The sequence below is a fragment of the Caretta caretta genome, chromosome 12 (genome assembly GCF_965140235.1).
Source record: "Caretta caretta isolate rCarCar2 chromosome 12, rCarCar1.hap1, whole genome shotgun sequence".
Classification (NCBI taxonomy): domain Eukaryota; kingdom Metazoa; phylum Chordata; order Testudines; family Cheloniidae; genus Caretta; species Caretta caretta.
The window spans coordinates 24,996,694-25,013,865 of NC_134217.1; the positions used below are offsets into that span (position 1 = coordinate 24,996,694).

Below are 17,172 nucleotides of genomic sequence, written 5' to 3' on the forward strand. Positions count from 1 at the left end.
GCACTTTATTCAAAGCATTCACTGTGAAAGTTCTCATCTATGGAAAATGTCACTGAGTATTTGCAACTTCTCTGAGAACAAGAAATTCATTGTACAGATTCACTTGTTTCTCAATGGCAACTTTATGCAAGGCACTCTATACTTTCATTAAACCTTGCTTGCTTCATCTCATTAATTTTCTGTGTATTAAAACTGGGGACTGTATATGTGGCTGAGATAGGACTATTAAGGTTTGTTACTGTCAAATAAGACATCATTTTAGAGATAAGAAATTACTGAAGGGCAAAAAATATATATAGTTTATGACATTGATTAGGCCATCATCTCAAAATAGAAATCTTGTCTGTCTTTTTACAGGGAGTTTTTTCTTAAATGTACAATTTATTATTTCTAATTTAGAATGAGATATGTGGCAGTAACATAGATGGCAACAGCACTTTGCAAATACTTAATCATTTCCTGCTTGAAAGAGCTTGCAATTTAACTCCAATATACTATACATGATAAAAGATTAGGCACAGGATTAGGTGCAGACCAGGCTGGACAATCTATCCATAGCAAACAACTTAGTCAAAAAGTTTAACCCCTTTTTCTGTTAATAAATCGTCCACAAGCTGAGTTACATTTTTCAAATTTGTTTGCCGATATTTTTATGCAAATAAATTTTAATCTGAATGCTACTCACAAAACTATTGTTTGGAAAATTCACTAGCATAATTTGCTATCGGTGCTGTGATTGGCCACTTCAGTTATATGTTATCATTCCCACTGCCTGATTGGTTGACAAGCTATTATAAAAACAGTCTGGAGTCACTGAATAAGTCATTGGTGACATGAACATATTTGCACAAATGTTCACAACACTTCTGAAGTATCTATTTTTGCAACTATGTAATTGCATAAGAATTGATACTCTCCCTTTGCAGTGATATTGCAGTTAAAAAAAAAAAAAAGCAAACAAACATTGTTCATGGAAGCACATTAAGGGGCACACATATAGAAGTGAAATCAACTTCTATTTAAGCCCAGTCCCAGTACTGTGTCAGAGGAGAGAACAGGGTTAAAAGGCTAGCCAGGAGGGATTTGAAAAAGAGGAGGTGTGAGGCACCTGGAAGAAGAGAGACAAGAAGGGAAATGGAGCAGTTAGATGAGAAGACTGAATGGAGCTGGGCATAATAAAAGACAACAAGAACAGAGATATCAGTGTCAGGCCCATCCAGGGTCTTTGAAGGTCAAGTTCATGCAGAAAAAGAGAACCCACAGAAGCGTTGTGCATACAATGAAGTAACACTATCTGATTTCCTACTTATCTATTTGCTGCTAAGATGTTGTGGTTTCTGGCACCACATTTTATAATTATTCTTTAACATAACCGATTTCAGTTATATAGTTGGTACATGTGTCCAACCTAGGCACAAATGTACATTACATTGCCATTTTGGTTACCATCTAGGAGCTAGCAGTGCCAAAAATACCATGGGTGCAGCATCACATTAAACTTAGATCTGATTAGTTGAACAGAACTGCGCAATGTGTTTTTACTGGCTGAGTTCACTGCACCTAAGAATGGTTTTCTCCATGTAGGTTTAAATCTGGTGTGACAGATTGCTGCTGGTGAAAGAGAGAGCTGAGAAGAGACAAAATTTAGAAGTCATATGCCTCAAGAAACATTCAAGAGACTAGCAACCAGCTCCACCATACATCTTCCATTCAGAATGTACTCTTCGCTGTTGTTCTGACCACGTTAGCACCAATAATTGAAGTCTCAGTTCTGATACACATTCTTCCCTCCAGCTAATGGAATTTCTTTATTAGACATAATAACTGAAGTACAGCACAAAAATACAAGATATCCACTCTAATAAAAAAACAAGCCACCTTTTGAAGTAGTTAGCAATAAAAGTGTGCATTACTCATCATTAATTCCTTTTCTTTTATAATTTAAGAACAGATAGCTCAGACAGCATTTATAATACCTTCATCTCTTTTTGTACAAGAATGATCCCTATTTTTTACAGGAAAGTTAAATAGGTAATTATATGTTATGAAAGGGATTTTCAAAGGCTCCCAGCAATGGTCCATCTCTGCTACCATTGAAACTATGCCCATAAGAACAACAGAACAGCCATAGTGGGACAGACCAATGGTCCATTGAGCCCAGTATCCTGTTTTCCAACAGTGGCCAATGCCAGGTGCTTCAGAGGGCTCTTTTGAAACCCCCTCTCTAAGTCTTTCATTACAAGCTTGGCAAAAGAAATTTTAAAAAAATTTATCCAAAGTCTGTCTAAATACTGGTTTGCATTTTGGTGAGTGACCAAGTTCTCTTGACTAGTCTGGTTTTCAATTTTGGCAAGCTTGAAGGCTCTCAGGGACGGGATACAGAGAGAAAGTGTGCTTATAAGTCCTTTAAAAAAAAAGTGATCCAATTCTAGAATTGGGAATTATATTTCTGTGTTTGGCCCACAGAACTGCTCCAAAACTAGCATCCGACCCATGGCATTGAAAATGTTAGACCACCCTTGGATGTTATTACATCTTATAATTTCAGGGAGGAAAGTAGGTTACACAACCACTCTCCTGTCTTACATTGGTAGGCATAACTAGTTCATGCAAGGATAAATATTTAAATATGTAAAATCTTGCCTATACATGTTGACAGTTTTGACAACCAAAGTAAATCTCTGGTATCTGTGACAGAGGATGAGAAGTGATTTAACAAGCTGAATCTGATATTAAAAACAGTGAAGTCCAAAGCTGAAGTATAAAGCAGAGGAATAATATTGGTGACTCTGAATGGACTATTGCCTGTAATGATGCTATTACACAAGGAAATTACTAAATGCATGTTAGCAATTATACATGAGAAACCAAACATCTCCATATAAAACAAGCTAATTGCCTAACCCAATCCACGGATTTCTTTTAATTAAACATTTGACTTTTCAGTATTCAATATATACAATTTCTGACCCCCCAAAAAGGATTTCATTACAACATTCCGAACCGATAAGGAAAAGAACATTCAAACTTTCTGGAGGTTTCAACCTGTATCTATGCTACCAGGAAACCCATTTTACAGGAGTAATTAGAAGAATCAACAGACTAGGGTTCATGCACTCCATAGGGCACGAGAGTTAGAGAGGGTAAAAAAATTCTGATTTAATAATATCTGCCATTTATAACACTTTACAGTACTTTAATCCTGAGCTACTTACTTACCACAGCAAGGGCGTTCAAAATTAAGGGAGGTAGCTATTAACCCTAGGTTACAGATGGTGAAACTGAGGCAGAGGTACAAACTTGCCAAAGGCCACAAAGGGAGTCAATGCAGAGCCAGTAAAATGTGGTGATTAATGTGTGTGACTATATCAACCTCTTGTGCTTAGCTGCAGCAGAGATCAAAAGGGGTACTCAAGTGGCTGTCTCTGGACAGAACAGCCCTAGGTGCTATTCCACAGGCTGTATCTATACAGTTGAGCAACTATTGCCAGTCTAAAGGCAAATATATTAGTAGTGTCTATGGGTTCACTACAGGATGGTGCCCAAGCAACTAATAGAGGTCTAGCTCAAATGGTATAAAATTGTGCCTTCAGAGTCAGATATCATGACTACCATGATGTCTGTATGGGTTAAAACATATTTCTTATACAAGTGGATTAGAACTCTGGAATTCCAGGCCTCTCTTTGCATAGCAGTTTTCATACTCACTATTCCATAGCATTTTACAAAACCATGGATTAAATGTTTGTTTTACACTGACCGCATCAACAAATATAGCCACCAATAAAAACTCAACAATATCGCTCAGTCATGGGCACCAGAACAGTTTTGTTACCTAAGAATCCTGGCCAGGACTCCACAAGTTAGTGTCCACTCTTCTGAGTAAAAAAAACAAAAACAAAACCCTTAAGATCTCCACTTCCCGCTGAACAGGTACTATATTAGAACTGAGTAAGAGGGGACTTTGGACTTGCATCTCATCAAAAACAAGGCACCTCCTGATCTTGCTCCCATTGAAGTTAATGGCAAAAGTCCCTTTGACTTTAATGGGGTAGAATCAGACACATAGTATGCATTGTCTCATGCCCTTCCTGCATAGTACTACATTAACTCATGCCTTCTGCGAACAAATTGCTGGTATGGAACATGTACACATAGCCATAGGAACACAGAAATAGGTACAACCCTTAATATCTGTTCATACTTCTGAAAAAATAAGCCAAAGATCAGCTTGTTGGAGCAGGTGCTATAGCTGCAAGAAACTCATTAATGTAAGCGGTATATAGTCAGGGGACTGATAGAATAACTTTAAACACACACAGTATTCATGAGAACCTGAATGATGTAATGAAAATTAATCTGATGGGACTGAGCTTCTCCGGTGGTGCTTCAATTTGTAGTACAAAGGTACTGTAAAGTGGTATGCTGACCTGCAATTGTCCTTGTCAACGGCTGCAGATTTGTAATGTAGCCCCATTAATTAAACTGAAATCTTTTTTAGTCAGTACTGACAGTGACAAGTGGCACTATTCAAACCAGAGAGATGCACCAAAAATCTCAACTGATTCCAAAAACAAAAGAGTGTTTTCAATAGCATACACTTTAGCTTAACTGCAACAGTGGTCATAAATTATAAGCGAGACAAGGTGGGTGAGGGAATATCTTTTATTGGGCAAACTTCTGTTGGTGAGAGAGACAAGCTTTTTGAGCTTATACCGAGCTCTTCTTCAGGTATGAAAAATGTACTCAAAGTACAGATGCTGAGTACATTTTCCAGACCTGAAGAAGAGTTCTATGTAAGCTCAGAAGCTTGTCTCTCTCACAAGCAGAAGTTTGCCCAATAAAAGCTATTACTTCACCCCACCTCAGCTCTCTAATATCCGGGGGCCAACATGGCTACAACAACACTTCATACAACAAACTATAAGCAATTGCAAAGTTCTCTTAGTTTAGTCTTAAGAGACACTCACATCTTTATCATTATATTCCTGATTGGATCCCTCTTTAATAGCTAAGAGCATGTGGCATAATACTTGTAAAAGTGATAAGTGCTTTCCATAGTATGTTCAAAATGCTCTACAAATATTACCTCCTATATACATAACACAGTAGAGGGAAGGGATTATAGGACAACGCATGCATGCCAACTGGTAAACATTCAGAACTATCAAAGTGGGCACAATTAACAGCAATTTTTCATTAACTTAAAGACAGGCATTTATGAGATGATATTTTGGCCTAGTGGGTATGGCACTGGCCTGGGATTCGGGAGACGTGGGTTCTATTCCTGGTTCTGCAACTGGCCTGCTGACCTTGAGCAAGTCCTAGATTGTTGGGCTCAATGGGTAGTGATCAACGGCTTGATGTCTAGTTGGCAGCCAGTATCAAACGGAGTGCCCTGGGGTCGGTCCTCGGGCTGGTTTTGTTCAACATCTTCATTAATGATCTGGACAACGGGATGGATTGCACCCTCAGCAAATTCATGTATGACACTGAGCTGGGGGGAGAGTAAATATGCTGGAGGGTAGGGATAGGGTCCAGAGTGACCTAGACAAATTGGAGGATTAGGCCAAAAGAAATCTGACACGGTTCAACAAGGACAAGTGCAGAGTCCTGCACTTAGGATGGAAGAATCCCATGCACTGCTACACGCAGGGGACTGACTGGCTAAGTGGAAGTTCTGCAGAAAAGGACCTGGGGATTACAGTGGACGAGAAGCTGGATATGAGTCAACAGTGTGCCCTTGCTGCCAAGAAGGCTAACGGCATATTGGGCTGCATTAGTAGGAGTATTGCCAGCAGATCGAGGGAAGGGATCATTCCCCTCTATTTGGCACTGGTGAGACCACATCTGGAGTATTGCATCCAGTTTTGGGGGCCCCACTACAGAAAGAATGTGGACAAATTGGAGAGAGGGCAACGAAAATGATTAGGGGGTGGGGCAGAAGATTTATGAGGAGAGGCTGAGGGAACTGGGCTTATTTAGTCTGCAGAAGAGAAGAGTGAGGGGAGATTTGGTAGCAGCCTTCAATTACCTGAAGGGGGTTCCAAAGGGGATGGAGCTCGGCTGTTCTCAGTGGTAGCAGATGACAGAACAAGGAGCAATGGTCTCAAGTTGCAGTGGCAGAGGTCTAGTTTGGATATTAGGAAAAACTATTTCACTAGGAGGGTGGTGAAGCACTGGAATGGGTTAGCTAGGGATGTGATTAGAGGTTTTTAAGACCTGGCTTGACAAAACTCTGGCTGGGATGATTTAGTTGGGGTTGGTCCTGCTTTGAGCAGGGGGTTGGATTAGACGACCTCCTGCGGTCTCTTCCAACCCTAATCTTCTATAATTGTATGATTTCACCTCTGCCTCAGTTTCCCCATTATCCCCATGAGAATAATGATATTGACCTACTCTGTAAAGCATTTTGAGTTCTACAGATATAAGAGCTATAAAAGAGTTAAGTATTATTACTATGGGCTATACATTGATATAAAACATTGCAGGTCTATCTAATATTGTTCTAATAGGGACTGCCCCTACTCACATTCTAGTTAATGGTAGAACTCTTATTGATCTCAGTGGTGCAAGATAAGCATGTCATGTATTTTTACCAAATATTATTGTAATTTTCCTTTTCTTTCTTTAGGGATAAAATATAACATGGGACCCCAACAACCCAAAAAAGTAAGTTCTTCAGAAAAAAATGCAAGAAAATAGAGCAAGACATATTTGCAATACAGAATGTGGGAGAGAAGGCTCAGAGCAAACCATTAGACTGGAGTATCAAACAGGAATGAAGCATTAAAGCTTTTCCCTGGCGTGCAAATATTTTTTATTAAAATACAAATTTGGTAAGCCATGAAAATTTAGTTTTATGGTTGTTTGCTAGACTAGATATTCCTAAAAGATACTGTAAACTTGAAAGATATTTGCATATTCATATTTGGTATGAAATTTTATTGCATAAAAGAATTGATTGAGTGTACTTAGAATATTAGAAAGAAAAATACTGGTATAAGTGTGCCATCTAGTGGCTACTAGTTCATTCAAAGTAGCTGTGACTATATCTCTTACTTCTTTAAAGTTTAAGGGATGAATGCAAGTACTTGAAACAATGCTTGAATTTGCCAGCTGTGTATCCAAATTCCAGGGGGAACTTAGTGAGATGTAGTTCATATCACTCCTTCTCTGCAGGTTCAACTTACCTTTCGAATGGGAGTGAATAGGAATTTTGTCCACAATTCAAATTATGACATTTGCTTATGGTGGAAATGCTAGTTTTAGATTCATCATCAGCAATGTGGAGTGTTGGGTTTTTTGTGGGGAGGACTGTACCCTAGCATGGAATAAGTACGAATTATCAAATATAAGTCTGATTTCTTCATATGATTTCCACATCACTCAGTAAAGAGCAATATGCAGTAAATACAACAAAACAGCTGGCCATTTACATACACAAGACAACTGCAATATAAGTTTGATGCATTTACATCAGGGTAAGTATCTCAACAGAATAGCAATCAAATACTTGCATAGCCCCCCCAGGCACCTATACATGGGAGTACCAGAATGAGTTGGTTTCCAAGTCAGCCTATATCACGTGGTAATAGCAATAGCAAAGCAGTAAGAAAAACTTTACATAGTCATTCTAGAAAAAAGTATAACTTTTTCTGAACAGTTACAAAAGGAAGCAAGTGTAGAGAACATTCTGCTCTGTTTGGGTCTTAGCGTCCTGTATACAAAGAAGTGAAGAGACAGCCCAGACTGTGTTCCACCTCGCCCTTGTTCCACTATTACGCACAGCTGCTTTTAGAATTTGTTTAATAGTGACTAGTTCCAGTTTATTTCTGAACAGAAGTTAATGAGTTACTAGCACCATTTGGATTTTTGCTCATTGCTTTTTGATGATGAATATTGAAGCAACTTTTTCCAGGAAAAAAAAAAGAGGGAAAGTAAAACCCATTCTCCTTTGAAGGAGGAACTTGGGAAAATACAGTAAATCAGTAGCGATGCCAGATGGGGATGTAGCCTGAGTTGCAGCTTCCCCTTTGTAACTGAGTGGCAGGAAAGGTTTGTTCTTATTCTTTGACAGCCTAATCTTAAACCCTGTGAAGATTTCTGTTGGGCCACAGAGAGGCTAATCTAACTCCCATTGAAGTCAACTGGGTGTTTTTTCATTGCCTTCAAGGGGATTGGATCAAGCCCAAACTGCAGATTCCCCCTGCTCAGCTGAGAGAACAGGCAGAAGAGCTGTGATGTCACCATGATAATTCGCAAAAGTGCTTCAGCATGAAGAAGAAAGAATACTCATTTCAAATCTAAAACTGATTTTTTAAGTTTTGGGACATCTTTAATCATTATCAAGTAGCAGGTGAAAGGCGAAGATAGGAAAGATTGTGATTTGCATCACAGTTTACCTCTAAATGTTAAAGTATTTTAGGCTAAAGTATTCACCAGCTGAACAGCTATATCTGCGTATTCCCTGCCCTCCCATTCCGCCCTCCATCTGAACTATAACATCTTTGGAAAACCACAGTTATAATAACCAGTTAAACAAAATTTTAGTCAAAGCAGGAGACATAGTTTTTCTATGATAATGCAAACATATTAATTAATTAATTAATCCATACAATTCGCCCCTAATCCCACTCTGGTGAGATAGGAAAATGGTCAGCAAGAGGCACAGACTGTCTTTGCTTTGCAACCACTTCACCATTTTTCACTCCAAATAGCCAGATCCAAAGCTCATTAAAGTCAATGGAAAGATTCCCATTGACTTCATTGGCCTTTGGATTAGGGCGATAAAGACAGCTATAATTTATAAACATTCACTTTGAAACACACTCCAACAACTAATGAGCAAACAAGTCAAAGTGAGGAAGTTCATTGGAACCAAGTGTGGGATTCTTCTTCTTCCTGACATGCCAAGCATGTAAAATCATTTAAAGGTGAAATTATTTCAAGCCTCCATTAATAGCTATAATAAAAAGTAGTATTTTATGCTGAATAATGATTGCTTGCCAGAACTGTAACCTATCTGGGTCATCATTTTCAGGCTCACCTGCATAATCTATGTTGTGTTCCTCTTGTAATATGTACATGCATATTTTTAAAGACAGCAAGATCTTGCTGAGTGAAAGAAATGGCACAAATTGCTGCAAAGTGAGAATGTGTATAAGATGCCATCTCCCGGAACATGTCCTAAGGCAGATGGCTCATTTTCTAGGGGCTAGAGCATCATGGTCTAGCTAGTAACTGGAAAATGACTTCTCCAAGGGTGACATTCACTGCCATGCAGGTAGCCTGTACTCGTCGTTGCCCTACTTAAGCCTTCAAAACAAGGCGGATGCAGAACTTGAATGATGGAGCATCTCATTACAGGAGCAAATTTCATCCCTAGAGATACAGACAGAAATTTAGTTTAGGTGTGTCAAAATGGAAGGAACTTAATTTCCCTGGGCTGGGGACTGGAAGGCAATTAACCAGTGCAGCCTGCTTAGAAAGACTAGGCAATAGTGTAACAAGGAGGTCATGCACGATTTGTAGCATATGGAAGATGAGTGGATTGTACCTACCAATAGGTACCAATCCAGTGGATTGTACCTCTGCATTCATCCATTCTCCTCCCCAAACTCCCTATGTCTGCGCTGCAGCTCGGGCAGACAGACTTGTGTTGCAGGGCTCGAGATGGTATAGACATTACGGCTCAGGCTCTGACGCCGAGGGGATTGATGGGCTAGCTTCAGAGCTCCAGTGTCCATACTGCTATTTTTAACATACTAGCTCAAGCCCCACCGTCGCTGTCTGTCAGGGCCATGTGCAGAAATTTAAATTTTACTACTTTTGGAGAGGCATGGTTCTGTACCCCCACAGCAGCCCAGGGGCCAGAGGAGATTGCTCTCCTCACCATGGCCCCAGAGTCGGAAGAGCTCACTCTCCGCCCTGCAGCCCCGGGGCCAGAGGAGTTCTGTGTCCCCAGAGATTATTGGCTGGCCCATACCCCTGCTTTCCCCCCTCCCATTCACGCCCCTGTGTTGTCTACCTGGATTAAGAGATTCACTCCCAGCTGCAGTGTAGACATAAGGCCTATTTCAGGGACTCCCTGCAAGCCCCATCCTCCCTCATGCCAAGGGTTCTGTGTGTCCTCCATGTCCCGTTCCCACATACCATCATCCCCCACTCCCCTTCCCCTATGGCAGGGACTCTGTGTGCACTCATATATCTCCCTTCCTCATCTCTGTTCCTCCTCCCTGAGGCTCTGGTTTCTCCCCCCGCCCATGTCTCAGTCCCTACTTTGCCCCTGCCCCCAACCACCCATTTAGCCCCAGGTCCTTGCCCCTCCCATCCCTCTGATACTTGCTGCTTCCCTCCTACCCTCATTCAGGGCTCCTCCCCACACCAGCATCCCTGTTGTCCAGTGCTTACAGTGATCTGAAGAAAAGTGTGGGGCCTACCATAATGTGGGAGCGGCAGCTTTGATGAGACAGTGCTTACAGTGTGTCCCTCAGAGATTCAGCTTGATTTTTAAATGGAGGGGTATGCAACCCCCCTCAGTACACATGCCCACACACACACTCTCTCTCTGACTTTAAGCACTGCAGCTTCCCTGATAAACCCTCCCTGTGTCCTCATGCAACAAGTTAAGGTAGCAACAATGGGCAGACAGAGATTTCTCTGCCTGCAGCACCATGCAGTCTGAGGGCCTGGATATTCCTGTGAATCAGGCTTTTCTGGTACTTCAGTTTGCACAAAAATCAATAGTCTTGTGCCCATGGTGCCTAGAACATTCCCTGCAATTTTGGAATTGCTACAATGCATTCCAAAGTTATCACACCAGACAGAGAAATGGCAACACGGTGAGCACCATACAGCTAATTAATTCCTCCCCCTGCCCCTCCATTTCCAATGAGTACAAAAGTTATTCATGCCACAGATACATAGTTCAGAGATGGATCCATACCAGAATCCTGGACACAGACAACCCCCAAACTATGGGAACATTCCATCTGCCAGCTCAGGCTTACCTCTAGCTTTGATGTCTAAACAAACCTAAAACAGAAAGACAAGGAAATGGAAAAGTCTAGTGCAGGAACAGAGTCTCAGATGTGCTGCAATACATGTCATTTTATAATTTAGCTGAACTGAGAGTCAATGAATAGGTCTGCCATTAAACGGTACAAAGTATTTATCACTATTGATAACATCTCATTTACTAATTTCTTGGGACTTTTCTTCCAACAGGACTGTACTTCTAGCAACAATCAGGACATAAGAGTAAGAAAAAATTCTGCAGAGGAATTAGCAATGGGAAACCAGAAAAGTTCATTATACCCACCTGTGAACATACCAACTCAGTTTCAAAGTACAGACAGAAAGCAAAATATAATGTTTGTGATGAAAGACCGTCAAAAAAAAGATGCAGAAATTAATCCTATCGGGCTCCACAAACGGAGAAGGAGATTTATAATTAAGAAGAGCCCTATACTGATTGCTATGAACAATTCTTCTCTCAACTTGCCTCTGCTTAAATCTGAGGACAGAAACAACAACAATTGGAAAAGTCTCTATCAAATCCAAAGAGAAAGAAAGAGAATAATGAGAGATACTTGTTCCAAATACAAGAGTAATAACAGAAGGATAATCACTCCTTATCACGTTTCCAGAATATTTGTAGAAGATAAATACAGAATTTTATACTGTGAAGTTCCAAAAGCTGGCTGTTCTAACTGGAAACGGGTGCTCATGGTTCTCAATGGGTTGGCTTCCTCCACAAAAGATATACAGCACAACACAGTGCACTATGGAAATTACTTAAAAAGGCTGGATGGGTTTGATCGCAAAGGGATTTATCACAGACTCAACACTTACACCAAGATGCTTTTCATTCGCGAACCCTTTGAAAAGTTGGTATCCGCATTTCGCGACAAGTTTGAGCATCCGAACAATTACTACCACCCTGTTTTTGGAAAAGCTATCATTTCGAGATACCGTGTCAATGCCTCCAAAGAAGCATTAAGGACAGGTTCTGGAGTCAAATTTAAAGAGTTCATTCAATATCTTCTAGATGTACATAGGCCAGTGGGCATGGACATTCACTGGGATCACATCAACAGGCTTTGCAGCCCATGTTTAATAGACTATGACTTTGTAGGGAAATTTGAAAGCATGGAAGAAGATGCAAATTTTTTCCTGCATTTAATTGGTGCTCCACAAAATTTAACTTTCCCTAGGTTTAAAGACAGACATTCCAACGAAGAACGAACAACCACTAAAATTACACAGAGCTATTTTGCACAGCTTTCCCCTGCTCAAAGACAACACAGTTATGATTTTTATTATATGGATTATTTGATGTTTAACTATTCAAAACCTTTTGAAGATTTATATTAGAAAGTAACAGACACTTCTATTTCATATCAGCTGAATTACATAATAGATACAGGTCTTGGTACACTGATACTCTAGAAGCACATCATTCTCATATTTTCTAAGAATAATCAGTGGATTCATGTTACATAGTAAAAATGGATAGCTTTTCATGTACAAAGTCTCATTTTAGAAAATTTACCATAAATAAAAACCTGACTGTTACATTTGGCCTGAAACATCAAAGAAAAACGGGAAATAGAAAGTCCTTATGCCTCCATGTGACGTCTCCTAGATGTTACCGTCTGTTTAGCAAAGGGTCAGTTAAAGAGCATTTCCACAGCAGCAAAAAATACATAACAGAGCATAAATGATTTACAATTAGTGACGTTTACATCTGCTCCTTAACTTCCTCCTTTAAATCATAAATTTTTGATAATATACATCAGGGCTCCTAAATAAAGCACGTGATTTTCCATTCTGGTCTTTATTTGTGTTTGCATTGGAGGGTGGCAAGAAGAGTGGGTGAAGAGATGGGGAAAGCACCTGAAATCCTGTGGTGGATCCAATAGTCTATTAAATTCCTAACTGTTCTGATGAGCTCTTTAAAATACCATAAGATAAAGAAAACAAAGTGCTGTTTCATTAACAGTTTTACAGTTCCTTGCAATCCGCAATGCATGCAACCATACACCAAGAAGGTCTTATAAATTTGAAGCTGGACACAGATTTCTAATTACTTTCTGTGATTACCAAATTAATTAGAATAAGAGAAAATTTATTACAATTACAATACTATGTTCAGACATGTTCTAGTGAAAACATTAATACTTAATGGCCACGTGAGTGCAGTGTTAAAGCAGATGTTGCAATTCACAGAGTGAGGATGTATTGTCCCCCTTCCATATTCCCCTTATGCCACATTAATCTGCAAGAAGATAAAATGCAAAGGAACATTTACATCTTTATGCATGTTACTAAGATTATTTTAATCCTTTGCATTAACAAATCTTTAATTTAATCTGTCTAGTCACCAGGAATATCAAATGTTTCCTTTAAAGTGGCAAATAAATGTAAATACAACTTCCTGCCCATCAGGGTACTTTTTATCGCTACAAACAATAAGGCTTTATTTTGATTAAAATCAGATTTCAGTTCACAGCAACAAGCAGAGCATATTTGTTTGTGATTTCATTTTGTTCATCATTTTCTATATTTAACTGTAGTTTTGCTGCATTTTCTCTCAAGTAGAAAGCTCCATGAGGTTCAAATGTTGGAGAGTTACAACAGCAGCAGAACATCCATGTTAACTTTATATAAACTACTGCTGACTATATGTGGCTAATTAATTAGCTGTCCTGGTTTTGAGGTCAATGCTATTTTCAGTTAGGTGAGCACATTTGAATCAGTATCCATTAAGCAATCAAAAATTGTAAGCCTCAGTTATAAGTCATGCTAGGTTCTGTACACACATTGGCTAATGCAGACCTCAAGAAGAGCTCTGTGTAAACTCGAAAGCTTGCATCTCTCACCAGGAGAAATTGGTCCAATAAAAGGATTACCTCACCCACTGTGTCTCTCTAACAAACCTGTATAAGACATTCTTTGCTCCAAAGAGCTTACAATTTTAGGACTCAATATTGCAAACATTTACATATATGCATATTTTTACACACTGCAAGTATTTCCATTAGGGTCCCACTAAAATCGTCGTATTTTAACTCTATCTTAATTTTTTTTAACAAAAGGACAAATATAAATACAATATTTTTTATTGACAAAAGGTCTCACACCCCCCCCGCATGATTTCTAAAATGTCTGCCATTAAAAACTGAGAATATACTTTTAAAAAGTTCCTTGAATGTTTTTCACCCAGAAAATGTTTTACAAGTATCTGTGTGTCTAGCATCCTATTGACAGAGCCCTGCAAACCTGCGTATATCCTTTTTATATCTGCAGATCACAGGTTGGATGCAGAAACAAATTTTGTATACACACATTGAATACCCTATTGAAGTCAATGGGAAAATCAGGTTTTTAAAAGTTAAACACATTCTTAAGTGTTTTGCTGGATCTGAGCTAAAGTGCTCAGCACATTGCAGGATTGAGCACAGAAAGAGGTGTTTTATTCAGTGGGTCCTACAGAAGTTTATGCATGTAAATTCCTGAATTTAAAATAAGAGACACTGCAAGTTTAAGTCTAGGCAATAGTAATTTAGGCAGCAATGTAGCTGAAAATGCCGTTCTTCATTATTACACCTTCCTTGGAATTCAGTCCATGAAAAAAAAAAAAAGAGGTGTCTCTCTAATCAACATGATTAGGTTTGGCTATAACTCAAGGAAATCTGGAGGAGTCACTAAGAAACACAAAGAGGATGTGATAAGGTCTGAGCTCATTTTCTCTAAATGGATGTAATTTACTCATTTTGGATTTGACCCTGCAAGCTGCCAAAAGGATCACAAAGAACCAAAGCACTCAATATGTGATTGCTACCCCTCCAGATACACTTCTGCCTAGTGCTGAACCCTATTCGTTTACCTGAATGGGAGCACATTCTCACTGAGAGAAGCACTGGGCTTGTATCTTCATTCAACACAATTATACCAGTATAGCTTATTCCCCTTCCAATATGGGGATATGCTGTATTGTTATAAGTGTCTTTATTTTGGTATAATTGCATCCAGACTGGAGGGGGGGGGGGGTACCGATTTTACTATACTAGTATAGCTAGATTGGTACAATTTTTGGGTGTAGATGAGACCTGAGAGAATAGAGATTTGGGCATTCTTACCTTAGAGCAACACTTGGTAAAACTTTCTCTGGCCTCCAGGGAAGGCAGCATTTGCTGCTGAGCTGATTTGGGTCATGCGAAGGGACCCACAAGAACGACTATTTATATGCCAGTAGAGTTGGTCGAAAAATTAAAACCTATTTTGTGAAAAACTTCTAAATTTTGAAGCTGCTTATATTTTGAAGCATACAAGGTGGACCCATTTATCATGTAAAAAGTCATACCTTTTATTAGTGTCCCCTCCCACCTGCTCCCCTCCCACCACCAAAAAAACCCCATTAACCATTTCAATAAAAGGGGGGGGGGGAATGCCACAAAAAATGAAATCTTTGACAATTTTTTTTGTGAAAAATGTTGTTTAAAAACAAGAGGCCATTCAAGGAAAAACTCTTCATTCAAAAAAAAAATTGATCAGCTGTACACAGCACCAACTGATATAATTAATATGATATTTCAAGAATCGCAGCTCCCCATAGCGTGGAATCCGCTATATATTAGACTGCTGGTTTGTTTTAGTATAGGTTTGTTAGCTATGGGTGGTTTGTTGGTTGGGGCCTCTTACTTCTTACTGACCATAAGCAGTGTGGTTGGAGAGTGTTTTAATGGGCAAGGAAATATATATATATAGAGAGAGAGACACATATATATACAAAGAAAAGAGGGGAGGGCGAACTGTATTAAGAAATGGAGAAAGCTGATTGGCCAAAGCCAATAAGGGGCAGAACCAGGGAACTATAAAACTGATCAGCGGGTCCTAGCTCTCACCCCAGTTAAAGAGCCCAATTAATTTGATCCAGATCAGAAGCTCAGTCTGAGGTAAGAGTATATTTGGTCAACATTTTTGACCAAAATAAATGTACCTCCTGGAAAATGTGGTTTCATGTAAATTAAAGTGTTTCATAAGAATGTCAGTTTTAACTATTGCTTATTTTCCAGTTGGGTGATTTGAAATGAAAAATTCCACTTTGACATGTCAAAATCTTCTTATGGAAAAATGTTTAAGGTTTCATTTTTGACATTTCCAATTCAAACTTTCAGAATTTTTCATTTTGCAAAAATATTTCCAAAATTGCAGTTTTTTCCCCCTGATTGGGAATGTAAAGTAATTTTGAAGTGTCAAAATTTCCATCAAAGGAAAATCCCATTTTTTTTAATGTCTCTAGTTAGGAATTCAGTCAAGCTGAAGATCTAGTGTTGCTTATATCTCCAGTTAAAGGTTTTTGCCAGATGGTTTCTTGCCCTTAGAAGGTGCATTTTATAAAGCTGCATTCTCAAAGTTTGGTAGTAAAAGCTGTAATTTAACAGCCCTTGACAATCCTTCTGTACTATTTCGTGGGTAATTTACCAGCAATGTATATAAATTAAACATTCCTGAAAATATTTTAAGATTTGCTGCATCTCAAACTCATTATAAAATGTATAAGACAAATTCTGTTCCCTTGGAAAAGTGCATAAGTGTTTGAGAAACAATATAATGAAACAATGTAATGTCCTAGCTTGGTTTTGCTGAATCAAAAATGCATGCTTAATAAAGTTGGCCCTATGGCTCAATGTCATTTATAAAAATGTAGAGATATTGTGATCTAGCAATATAAACAAAGGTACAAACAGGAGAAATGGTGGAGTGGGAGCTTGCTTATCTTTTTAAATGCCTAAGATCTTTTGTAATTAGCATCATTTCTAGGCTCTCAGCAAACTCTGTTCTCCTATATGTCCGTACAGTACATACCAGTTTTGACACATTATTATTTATCATCAGCAAAGTGTTCAGCCCAACACAATATGCAAAAAGTAGACAGTCCCTTCCTGTCCTAAAGAGCTTGCTGTCTAAAGATAGGAAATCCACATGAGGAGATAACTTTTGTTTAGTTCCTTCCACTTTGATGCAAGTCATTTTTCAAAGGCCAGATGGAGGTTTTTAGGAGGGATCTGAAGGAAGAGAAGGTAACAAAAGCTACATTCAGAGCTCCCCCTCAGACACCTTCATGTTTTCTTTCAAATAAAAATGAGTGACAATAATGACAAT

At 39.0% G+C, this 17,172-nt stretch overlaps 1 protein-coding gene across 6 annotated transcripts in view; it reads left to right on the plus strand.

Annotated features, from left to right (window-relative positions):
• Positions 1-16,712, plus strand: part of CHST8 (carbohydrate sulfotransferase 8) — a 268,275-nt gene extending 251,563 nt beyond the window's left edge. For 4 of the 6 annotated variants that reach the window (XM_075118415.1, XM_048870779.2, XM_048870780.2 and 1 more), the window contains 2 exons: positions 6,635-6,672; positions 11,230-16,712. In XM_075118415.1, coding sequence (XP_074974516.1) covers positions 6,635-6,672; positions 11,230-12,378 — 1,187 coding nt within the window. In that variant the 3' untranslated portion in view covers positions 12,379-16,712. Of the gene's footprint in view, positions 1-6,634; positions 6,673-6,692; positions 6,840-11,229 lie in introns of those variants that run through there. The other 2 variants (XM_048870781.2, XM_048870782.2) reach the window with 2 other exon arrangements.
• The last annotated feature ends 460 nt before the right edge of the window (positions 16,713-17,172 follow it).